A 12,476-nucleotide genomic window follows, 5' to 3' on the forward strand; every position below is an offset into this window, starting at 1 on the left:
CTCATGGGAGAGGGAGCTAGCTAACATCTTGGAAGGTCAGTTTTGAATTGGTTAGACTCATCCTGAAGAATATAGAATCTGCTCATGTCCCTACAGCCTCAAAGTAAGCCAACGAACCACTTGACTGAACAGATGGAATATAGACAACTCTTTGGTCAAGCTTCTTCTCCTTGACTAAATGATAGTACATTTCAACATGCGTTGTCCAGTCTGGTTGACCTTGGTTATGGATAATACTAGAGCAGATTTTCTATCACCATACACCATCATAGGAGAATTGGAGTTAAAAGATGTCTTGGAGGAGATCTTTGAGCCATAACAACTCACATATACCTATGCCATAGCACAAAACTTCTACCTTGGTGTTGAAACAAGCCTTCATCATTTGTTTCTTGCAATTCTACGTTTCAAGGTTTCCTTCAATATTGAAGCTAGATGTAGACCTGCTCCGGAGAGCTTGACAAATAAGCACCTGTGGATGTCCTTGTATGCAGGTGATTGTGAGGAGAGATATGACTAAGTATCTTTGAACATGGTACACATCATGTAAATGAGTGGATTACTGGTTATGCATGTATTGATTCACCGGACTTGCATCACAAGAAATGTTTGGTCGAGTTGGGGAAAGATATATAATTCTTCTTTAGGACATTGATAGCTACCTCAATTCATTTGTTCCCCCATCTTAGCCTCTTAAGAGTTGTGTTTGCCTCAAGTGGATTATTGATAGGCGACGCCCAAGCATCTTGGTATCTAATCTCCTTACTTTTGAGAGGAGAAGATTTCTTTGGAAGACCATGCAACTTCGAGTTTGAAAAGTACCACGGCCGCCCGAATCTTTGAACTGAAATTCTTGGCATCAATAAGGACAATGTCAACAACATAGACATTGAGAACAATAATGTGACACCTGGTTGTTTACTGATTAGGGGGTGATCAGCATTACTGAAGGCCCTTTTCTTTAGAGAACAACCTCGGTTGAGAGGTCTATGGGTTGGGTTCCCCTTGTATTCAGCCACCCTAATGGACCTCAAACATGGGTCCTTTTTTTTTTTTTTTTTGCTGCTTTTAATTGAACCCCGACTCAATGGGTTCGTTTTGTTAAGTTGGGTTTAGTTTAAGTGATCATGTGACATTGTGACCCACTTGAGTAACCACATATTTAGGGTTGAGAATCAAATTAGGCTTCAGGCTTGGGGGGTAGGATAGCTAATTGTTTTATAATTCTTTCTAAGAGCTCGTCTGTTCTGGTCAACTAGGTTGTTAGGATGGTTAGAGTCTTTTTAGGACTTGTCATTCCTCATGGGAAGGTCCCTTTTCTTTTATTACTTTTGTCCAAAAGGGACATTGATTGTTATGGCGTTTAGACATTATAAATGCCCTATCATGGGAAGAATAAGGAAGATTAGATTTTATTACTAATACTAAGGCACCGTTTGTTTGCTGAATCTGAAGTGGGGTTTGAAAAACTTTGAAAAAGTCAAATTTTTCATGAAATCCCAAAGTATGGCTTGTTTTGTTCAATGAGGTGGACAAGTTGGCAAAAATTGGCCGACAAGCAGTGGCGGAGCCACGTTGGGACCGGAGGGGGCCATGGCCCCCCCCCCCCCCGGATTTTTTGAAATTATAAGTATCCTTGTTTTTCTCCTTATTTCTCTATCTTTAAATGTGAAATACCACTATTTGTCCCCCCTCCAAAAATAAAAAATAAAAAATTTAAGATAAAGATGATGGGTACAAATGTCATTCATAATCTTTATCTAATGGTTATCATTAAATCCCTAATTTTAAGAAATAAAATGTTAAATTCTAATTAAAAACTAACTCACCATCCATAAATTTCTCCTTATATATTCTCTCCTATTTTCATTTCTATTTATTCTCTCATGAATCTCCTCTTTTATTCCTTTTTTTCTCTTTTTTTTTTTTCTCACACGTCTCACAAAATATTGAAGTAGTTAGCAAACTTTGGAATTTTCCTAAATCTTCTCCACATCAGGTATTCACTCTCTCTTTCTCAAATTATTCCTTTCTCTCTCTCACATTCATGAAATTTCTATTAATTTACCTAATTTTTAATGTAGACTCCACATTAAAATATAATAATATATTCTGAAATGGGACCTACAGTGGGTCCCACATTGGCCCACATACATTCGGTCCCCCCAATGTTCAATCCTGGCTCCGCCCCTGCCGACAAGCTTCCTTAAATTAACAAAGCTTGTCTGCTGAGGTGGCATGCTAGTTTTCCCACCCAATCCCTTTTCAAAGTCCCACATATATAGTGGGACTTTGTGGAAAAACGAGGGAAACAACAAAAGTGGCACCCACATTTGAAGTTTTTCCACAAATTCCTTTCCTTTCTTTTTCTTTACCCCCATACATATGGGTCCCACATGTTTAATTTTCCCACCGCTTTTTTTCCACCCCACCTCTGCAAACAAATGGTGCCTAATAAAAAAAGGAGAACAGATCTGAGTCGACTCTAAGTTATTTGAATGCTGAAGAAGTGTTGACCCCCCCAAAAAAAAGCTGAAGAAGCTACGTTGTTCCTCTAGCAGAGACAACTTGGCTGATGTTGGACTCCATTATCAACCTGGTTGGGGACTTTTTGCAGCTGCTGGGCAGCAGCTACTGTTGGCCATGCAAGTCTCCACTGGGTAGTACTCAGGCAGGCAGCAATTTCTCCCCTTTGTTTCCGCGTTAAACTTGCAGTTCATCTTCCCCAGATTTCCTCTCTCTTTTTTAACTTAAAAAAAGAATCGTAGTTTACCCCTTTCAAGTGGCTAATGATAGTTGATGTTTTTAACGTTCAAAAAAAGTTTGCATTCAGAGCAATTCGTGAATGCCACATTAAGTTTGACCATAACATTAACTCCTTTAATACAAATCAAATCTAGGCAATCTTGGATTTGTTGGGGAGATTGTTATAAAGTCTTTGCAGCAAACCCCAGATTGCCTTAAGTTGATCTATATTGAAGGAATATGCTCTAGTCAAATTTAATTTGGTGTATGCGAAGATGTGTATGTGTAAAATCTTCATGAATGATATTTTTTTTGGGTACATGAAAACAAATGAATATTTTGCCTTAGTTTTGGTTTTGAGTGATGTCTTATCATATTGAAGTTTATAGAAATTTTAGATTTGATTGAAATCTTAGCATTGAAAGGTTGAAATTGCACTTTGCTGACAAAAATCCAGTTTTTGTTCTTGAACTGAGGGTCAACTCCCCCCCCCCCCCCAAAAAAAAAAAAAAAAAAAAGATTTTATTTTTGACTTTTTTTTGAAGGATTCAAATGGAAAGGTAGGCGTTTGCTTATTTATGAATTAAATACCTTAGGTACATGAAATACAAATTCAAAAGCATATACTTAAACGTTACTAGGCAAAAAACGTCTATTAGCTGACACATTGTGCTACTTGCTGCCCATCATTTAGATGGTGCCCCCATACATGGTAAAATACCTGGTTGTCAAGGGAACAAGGCGATAGAGGCAACGAAAACCAAGGCAACACCAGGTCGCCTTGATCCAAAAATGGGCCGAGGTACCTAGGCGGAAGCTTTGACAACCATGGTAAAATATGATGGCTGACATTTTGAAATTCAAAATTATATTGTTAAGGCATTTGACTTAGGGGTGTCAATGGCCTGGGTTGGATTGGGCCAGTTTGTAGCCAACCCTTCCTGACCCTGGGGGGCCTAAACTCTAAACTCAAACACTATCCAACTCTACCAGGCTTGAGAACCCCAAACACAAACCCTACTCTGCTAGGGTTCTTCAAGCCTAACCTGACGTGATTTACCCTGATAGGGTTGGGTTGGTCCTGACCAAGCACTGATTTTTTAACCCATTGAAAACAAAATAAGCATGTGTTAGTGGTGCTAATGAATTTGAATTCTTGACCTCTTATGAAGTGTCAATCTTTGCTAACTAAGCTAATCCCTTAGTTGGATGTAAACTTCTAGTTTAACTAAATTAACAAAGGATCGGGTAGGGTCTGGCTGGTTTAGCCCCTGCTACCCAACCGTGGGCTAGTTATTTTGTAACCCAAACCTGCCTTTGGGTTTAAAAGTTGGGGTAGGCTTGGGTTGGTCTCATGGTGTGTTTGGACCAGTTTAGGCCGACAGGATTTTATTGATGCCCCTAATTTGACTTAATGAAACCCTTGGATCAGTAGCAGTATTTTAAACCTTTTACTGGGCCTTATCTCTCGCCATCTGATACAAGCCATGAAGCCGTCTATACCTCCGTTGTCGGAGATGCAATGTGACCTCTCCATGGTGTCACTGCACTCCTTTGGGTTGTTGGGACTAATTGAATCATCAATCCCATCTTGAAATGCAATTGAATTCAATTCACTGTTTTGGCTACAGGTTCTACATTTGAAGTAATGGATCAGTCATTGGCTGAAACCAACTCTTAGGTTTTGACTGTAGTTGATGTTGGTTTGGGGGATTGAAGCTATCCTATATATTTCTTGTTGTACCCAATATTTTTCAGCGATAATCCACTATTTTTACTTTTCAGTCCATCTTATTTTTTTCAGTCAGTCTCTTGTTTAAGCTATGCTTCTCATGGTTTCATCTTGCAATCTAACTCTGCAAGATTGTTATTGTGGTATTCAATTGTTAGTTGCTTATAGTGTATCAGGCAGTAGAGGATCAGAATGTGTTATCTATCCTTGACTGCTGACACTTCCAGTGAGGTTTCCACAAGTTTCCATGGGGGTCAGTCATACATGCGCGGGTTTATAGAGTTGAAACCATCGAAATATGGTCAGAACTTGTGATAAAAGGTCGTAACCAAGCAAAATTTGTTTTTTAAAGTACATCCTTAACTTGGCTCAATGTTCTCAAAAACTAAGATATCTCAGTTCCATGACTAGGAGTTAAAAGGAGTGAAGCTTTGTACAATCAGTTGGATTATTTAGGACATATTCTCCAGGAAGGGAACTTTTTGAGAATTTGGAGTCTCTGAATTTGCTATGCATTTTGATTTCTCTGTTGCTTCACAATAGCTTCTATGTTATCTTTTTACGTGCACTGTTTTTCTTTAGATTGGTAACATTGGTTACTATAATCTAGTTACAAAAAAAGATTGTTTCATTGGTCCTTCATTTGCAGTAGAAGCTATCTTCTTTACCCCCACTGTCTATAGTTTCTTATTGCAATTTCTTGGCTTTTGGGATACTGGGATTCATTATTAATTTTTAAGAATGTGATGTTCAATAGTATGTGTTTATCTTGACTTCTGTTTCTCGAATTCCTGCAGGATGATAGGGATTATGTTGTTGCTTCTGGTGGAGAGGAAAAGGTAGTACATTGAAATTTGCCACTTTCATAGCCCTTAGTTGCTGCCTGGATGTTTATTATTTTGATTATACAAAACCATTTTATCAACCTTGTTACCTTGTTGATTCTTGAATACTTGAAGTATTTATGTAATTGCTGGGAATGGTGAAGTTTGTGTGGAATCAAGGAAAGGGAAAATGACAATCTAGCTCATTATTTGTCCCTAAACTGATTTCTTTAAATACACAGGATGATGAGGCTACCTTGTCTGAGGAGGAGGAATTGGCAAAAGCAGAAGCAACTGAACCTTTAAATGAGGTAATTTTTAAATGCTACATTCTTGAAACCCCCCCCCCCCTACAAACTTGTTCTCATGTTGTAGTAACATGATTGAGAGATAGAATTTGCTTCCTTAATATTGATACAGTTCATTGGCGCTTTTCTGGAGTTCTTTACTTATTTATCATTTTGGGTTGGCGGAGGGATGCAAATTGGGTTGGTTGGGTGGTTGAACGGATTTTACTCGATTCTTCTGAACGGTGTTTATACTTAACAGATTGAATTACTAAAGAAGGAGAGCGAAATGTCTGTTGAAGAATTGCTTGCGAGGTATAAAAAGGTAGGTAGGATTGTTGCTTTCTGAATGGTGTACTTGTGCAGTCAATAACCTGTTGTGATTTTTGTCCTCTATTCAATCTCTTAGCAGGATTTTGACATTGATGAGGATGTAGGGGATGAATCATATTACTCTTGTAGTTCGGAGGATCTGGCAGATCCTCTTTCCCCTCAAGATTCGGAGTTGAGGAGACAGGCTGTTTCTACGGATGAAGATGCAAATGAACAGGATGGTCCTGGTGATTTCAATGAAGTTTTGCATCCTGTTTCAGAAGAGATAAAAACAGGGCCTCAAGGGGAAAATGAAGAAGCGGAAAATGAAATTAGGATTGCTGATGCAGCAGCTGCAGCTAGATCAGCACAACCAACAGGAAACACTTTTTCAACAACTACAGTGCGTACAAAGTTCCCTTTCCTTCTTAAGTTTCCTCTTCGTGAATATCAACATATTGGCTTGGATTGGCTTGTCACAATGTATGAGAAGAGACTTAATGGGATTCTAGCTGATGAGATGGGCCTTGGGAAGACGATAATGACAATTGCTCTTCTTGCACACCTGGCTTGTGAGAAGGGGATTTGGGGTCCCCATCTCATAGTTGTCCCGACAAGTGTCATGCTCAATTGGGAAACTGAGTTTCTTAAATGGTGCCCTGCTTTTAAAATTTTGACTTACTTCGGAAGTGCAAAAGAACGCAAGATCAAGAGGCAAGGTTGGCTGAAGCCAAACTCCTTCCATGTTTGTATCACGACATACAGACTTGTTATTCAGGATTCAAAGGTTTTCAAGCGTAAGAAGTGGAAGTATTTGATTTTGGATGAAGCACATCTCATTAAAAATTGGAAGTCCCAAAGATGGCAAACCCTTCTAAACTTTAACTCAAAGCGGCGCATTTTGTTGACTGGGACACCTCTGCAGAATGATCTCATGGAGCTCTGGTCTCTCATGCATTTCTTGATGCCTCACATATTTCAGTCTCATCAGGAGTTCAAGGATTGGTTCGGCAATCCAATTTCAGGAATGGTAGAGGGGCAAGAAAAAATAAACAAAGAAGTTATTGACCGTTTACATAATGTGCTTCGTCCATTCATACTGAGGCGGTTGAAGAGGGATGTAGAGAAGCAGCTCCCACAGAAATGTGAGCATGTAATATACTGTAGACTCTCAAAGAGGCAGAGGAACTTGTATGAGGATTTCATTGCCAGTTCGGAGACCCAAGCGACACTGGCTAGTGCCAATTTCTTTGGGATGATTAGTATTATAATGCAACTCAGGAAGGTGTGTAACCATCCAGATCTATTTGAGGGCCGTCCTATCATAAGTTCTTTTGACATGGTTGGCATTGATCAGCAGTTAAGTTCTGCTGTTTGTACAATTTTTTCTTCTGGTCCATTCTCTGCTGTAGATCTGAAGGGCTTGGGGTTTCTGTTTACCCATCTGGATTTCAGCATGATGTCATGGGAGCAAGATGAAGTTGAAACTATTGCCACCCCGTCAAGTTCAATCCTGGAGCGTACTACCTCGATGCAGATGGAAGATATTGATTCCCGATCCAGGTTTCATGAAAACAGAAGAAAATCCCAGGGAATTAATATTTTTGAGGAGATTCGTAAGGCCCTGTGGGAGGATAGGATGAAGGAACTGAAAGATAAGGCTGTATCAATTGCATGGTGGAATTCCTTACAGTGCAGGAAGAAGCCCATGTATGGAACAAATCTAAGGGAGCTTGTTACAGTGAAGCATCCAGTTTTTGATATCCGTGGTCAAAAGAATAACCCTAGGTGCTACTTAGGCTTCTCTTCAAAGCTTGCTGATATCATTTTGTCACCTGTAGAACATTTTCAAAAGGTGATGGACCTGGTTGAATCTTTCATGTTTGCAATTCCAGCAGCTCGGGCGCCCTCACCTGTATGTTGGTGCAGTAAAACTGGGTCCCCTGTCTTTTTGCATTCGACTTATAAGGAGCAATGCGCAGAAATCTTATCTCCATTTCTCTCACCCATTCGACCTGCCATTGTCCGCCAGCAAGTATATTTTCCTGACAGGCGACTCATACAATTTGATTGTGGGAAGTTGCAAGAGCTTGCAATCCTGCTCAGGCGATTGAGATCGGAAGGGCACCGAGCGTTGATATTCACCCAGATGACAAAGATGCTTGATATCTTGGAGGCTTTCATAAACTTGTATGGCTACACTTACATGCGTTTAGATGGATCCACTCAACCAGAAGAGAGGCAAACACTGATGCAGAGGTTCAATACAAACCCAAAGATTTTTCTTTTCATTTTGTCAACCCGTAGTGGAGGTGTTGGAATTAACTTAGTTGGGGCAGATACAGTCATTTTCTATGACAGTGATTGGAATCCTGCTATGGATCAACAGGCTCAAGATCGATGCCACAGAATAGGGCAGACACGTGAAGTTCATATTTATCGCCTTATTAGCGAGAGCACTATTGAAGAGAACATACTAAAGAAAGCCAATCAAAAACGTGCACTTGATGATTTGGTTATACAGAGTGGGGGCTACAATACTGAATTTTTCAAGAAACTTGACCCAATGGAATTATTTTCAGGTCATAGAGCGCTTCCAATCAAGAGTATCCAGAAAGATAAAAGTTCCAACACTGGAATGGAGGAAATTTTTTCAAATGTAGATGTTGATGCTGCTTTAAAATTAGCAGAAGATGAAGCAGATTACATGGCATTGAAGAAAGTTGAACAGGAAGAGGCTGTAGATAACCAAGAGTTCACAGAGGAGACCATGGGGAGATTGGAGGAGGATGATTTTGTAAATGAGGACGATATGAAGCCTGATGAGAAGATTGTTGGAGATCTAAATACAGATGGTGGGGATTCCTTGAATAGGTGTACTCCAAATGAAGAGAAATCTCTCTCTTTGTCTGTTAGAGAAGAAGATGTTGATGTGATAGCGGACGCCAAGCAGTTGGCAGCAGCAGCAGCAGCTGCTGGACAGGCAAGCTCATCTTTTGAGAATCAGCTCCGACCAATTGATCAATATGCAATGCGCTTTCTGTCCCTTTATGACCCGATAATAGATACGTCAGCTATAGAATCTCAAGTTATGTTTGAGGAGGCGGAATGGGAACTGGATCGAATTGAGAAGTTCAAAGAAGACATGGAAGCAGAGAATGATGATGATGAGGAGCCTCTACTATATGAAAGTAAGTTTCTAGAAACTAATAGCTTTTCTCTGAATAATTAAGTACTCATTGGAATTTAGAAATTGATCAGCTTCTAATGTTTCCTTCCTGTGATGAGATTTTAATGGGGTAGAATGACCGAGCAGCAACAATAAACACAGGCTTGTACCAACTTAATGGTGTGGGACTGTGGGCTACATGGAAGCAGAATAAAATAGGAAGGAAAATTTTTGATAGGATATAAACACTATAGGGGAATTCAAGAGGCTTTGCCTAATATTCTTTTTTGTCCTTTTCTGGTTCGATCAATGATTTCTTTTTGGTGATTGAGAGTTCATTTCGGTTAACACTGTGGTAAATCAAGGGGCTGACAATTTACATAGTATGTTTCATGAACTTTCTACTGTTTATATAATTACAGCAATGTGAATGCTTTTGAAATAGTGTTTTTCATTTTGGCCCATATTTTGACATCACCAGATGCAAGGTATGTGTTTTTGGTAACCCTGAGGTGGGAACCATGGGATATGTTGACCTATTTCTAGTTGCAGACTTGGATTTTTAAGTCGTTTGTGTACTACTAATGGCAGGATGGGATGCGGATTTTGCAACTGAGGCATACCGGCAGCAAGTTGAGGCCTTGGCTCAGCAGCAGGTATGTGATTTAAGTTTACAAGGCTTATTCTTGGGACCCCTTGGCCAGTTGCATTCATCTGCATTTGTTGATATTATTCTGCTGTGCTTTCCAGTTGATGGAAGAATTGGAGGAAGCTAAAGAGTCAGAGAATGCAGAGGATGAAAATTGTGAATATGTGAAGTAAGACTAGCCTAAAATCTTTTCCTTTGAGTTTCTTTTTACTGGGAATTTATTAGGAATTTATTGCTCTCTCTCTCTCTCTCTCCTCTCCCCTCACAGGGTTGAGGGAGCAAATGATTTGAACTTATGAATTTGTATCGTTTTTGGCAAAACTACTTTTTATTTACTGATAATTTAAAGTTAATAGAAAGGAGAATGAGATGTACAAAGCACAGAAAAGGGTCTTGTTTGAGCCTCAGGAGACCGAGTCAGCAGGGTTTCTAGATCCCTGCCAACATCATGCTCAATCATCATTATACCCTTCCACCATCAGTACTATATTAAAGCAAGTTATAACAAATACCTTTCACTAAAATTCTATTCTATGTAACAGCTTCCTTGCTGATGGTTTTGAGTTCCTGTCATAACCTCCCTCATGTTCAAGTCTCTCATTTTTCTATTGTGGGCCAACTAGATCAGCTTGCAGGTATGGACCCAAATGCTAAACAAAATCTTTCAAGGTAGGGGGAGATTTGGTGGACATGGAAAACAGTTTTTTTTTTCCCGGGCTCAAGACATGGAAAACAGTTCAGATACAAAGGAGCTTATTGTAGGCTAATTTATTAAAAAAAATGCCATATTTGATTAAAAGATTTAGGGAAAATCAGTAGTTTGAAGTGGATAGGTGAAAAGGGACGGGCCTTGGTGCAGTGGTCTGTGGACCACATTTGTAGCCTGAAGTCATGGTGTCGAAACAGCCTCTCAGCAGATCAGATCCTGCCGTAACCTAAAGAACAGTTCCTTAGGTCCCTTTAAGAATGCTACCATGTATAACTGGTTTTGTAGCCAAGGAAATCAGGTCCTGCACTACCCCGGGAAAAGTTCAACGGTCTGATGTACGTGTATCTGACTGTTGTAGTGGCACCTAAGACCTAACTAATGAAATGTTTTTCTTTCAAAAAGAAAAATAAACAGCCTCTCAGCAAAAAATTGCTGAGGTAAGGCTGCGTTGGAAGTTGCCCCCCGTACTCTGTTTGTGCGGAAGCCTTCGGCACCAGGTTTGCCCTTTGAAGTGGATGGGTGAAAGAAGTTGTGAATGGGTGATAGAAGGAGCTTCGAGTTTATTTTAGATCTATGAAGTAGAATCCATAAAAATTATGCTACTGTTGATTTTAAAGAAAGCAAGGAAAGCTAAAGATTTCACAAACAAACAACAACAAATAACAACAATAAGCCTTGTCCCAACTAAATGGGGTTGGCTACATGGATTCATGCCCTTCCTCCAATCAGTTCTGTTCAAGGTCTAAGCTATATATATCCTTTCTCACCACTTCTCCTAAGGTTATCTTAGGCATGGTGGGAGATCTTGCTCGAGAGCGAGATCTCGCCACTCAGAAATACCGAGATCTCGGTCGAGATATGCTAGAAAATTGGCGGTAGTCTCGGTAGCCCATCTCGGTGAGTTTTAGGGCTCTAGTTGGGCTGAAACTTGGTATTTAGCCTATTTAAGGCCTTTTGAACACATTGGTGGCCTTAGATTTGTGAGAAAATAACCCTAACTATGTCTCCTACGTCGACCCTATGTGTAAAACCGAAATTCTGTGAAATGCAAAGTTAGAGTCTTAGAGAATAGAGATTATAGATATAGAGTTAGAGTCTTAGAGAGTTAGAGACAACATGTAATGTAATTATGTAAAGATATCAAGTAATTCAAGACTTTAAGTTAATGAGTTATCATTTATCAACCATCAAGTATCAAATACAAATATACAATAACATTACACATCAAGTATTCAAGAATCAAGTCAACAAGTGATCAAAGTTCAAACTTCAAACTATCAAAGATTCAAAGTAATAAATTGTTAAACACTTAAATGTCTTCAAAATTTTACAACCATAACTCCATAAGAAATTAAGAAGATTACAACTTACAACTTACAACTTACAAGACTAAGAGTATCACTCAACATTCCGCATCAGTTGATTCTGAACGGTGGCCACATATGACTCCCAAGTCAATTGATCACTGAAGTATGTCACATATCGGTTTATATGATCATTATATGTTTGCATGTCGAATCTTGGAGGAATAGCAATGCAGGATAACCGTCAATCGTGGGTGGGTGAAAGAGCCATTGTTGTTGTTGTTGTTCATATAGTTGTTGAGTATTTGGGTACGGGTTTCTAAACCACTCATTTAACAACCCACCTTCACTCCCATATGCATACTCTCTAGGTGAAGGGTCTTGAGGAATAGTATGACCTCCATAAGAAGAATACCCACTATAATCGACCCGGTCTTGTGGATCCCCGTATTGGTACCCCGATGACAGGCTCTGCTGTTGTGAATCACTCTAATCTAGGCTCATGCTTCCCATGTTCAATTCAAGATCATGCATGCTTGGCATCATCATTCGGTTGCCCCCGCCCTTGCTTTGATCTCGCTCTTCCGACTCCTACTATAAGTCCGAGAGATAGGGAACTGTGGCTCACATGTGTCGGATGACTCGGACTTGGTGGAGGTGAGTCGGGTGACTCCCTTTGTTGACGCCGACTTCCACCGTAAACACGACCAGCCTGACTGCCTCCATGACTCGAACTCGATGTCTG

At 39.8% G+C, this 12,476-nt stretch overlaps 1 protein-coding gene across 2 annotated transcripts in view; it reads left to right on the forward strand.

The window, feature by feature from the left end:
• Positions 1-12,476, forward strand: part of PIE1 (SNF2 domain-containing protein / helicase domain-containing protein) — a 45,762-nt gene that overhangs the window by 15,133 nt on the left and 18,153 nt on the right. Inside the window, exons 12-17 of one of the 2 annotated variants that reach the window (XM_089162143.1) lie at positions 5,275-5,316; positions 5,544-5,612; positions 5,851-5,913; positions 5,998-9,091; positions 9,661-9,725; positions 9,820-9,887. In XM_089162143.1, coding sequence (XP_089018269.1) covers positions 5,275-5,316; positions 5,544-5,612; positions 5,851-5,913; positions 5,998-9,091; positions 9,661-9,725; positions 9,820-9,887 — 3,401 coding nt within the window. The remainder of the gene's footprint in view (positions 1-5,274; positions 5,317-5,543; positions 5,613-5,850; positions 5,914-5,997; positions 9,092-9,660; positions 9,726-9,819; positions 9,888-12,476) is intronic. The other variant, XM_089162144.1, reaches the window with a different exon arrangement.

The sequence above is a fragment of the Hakea prostrata genome, chromosome 7 (assembly GCF_041222555.1).
Source record: "Hakea prostrata isolate BN-2017 chromosome 7, UWA_Hpros_2, whole genome shotgun sequence".
NCBI lineage: Eukaryota > Viridiplantae > Streptophyta > Magnoliopsida > Proteales > Proteaceae > Hakea > Hakea prostrata.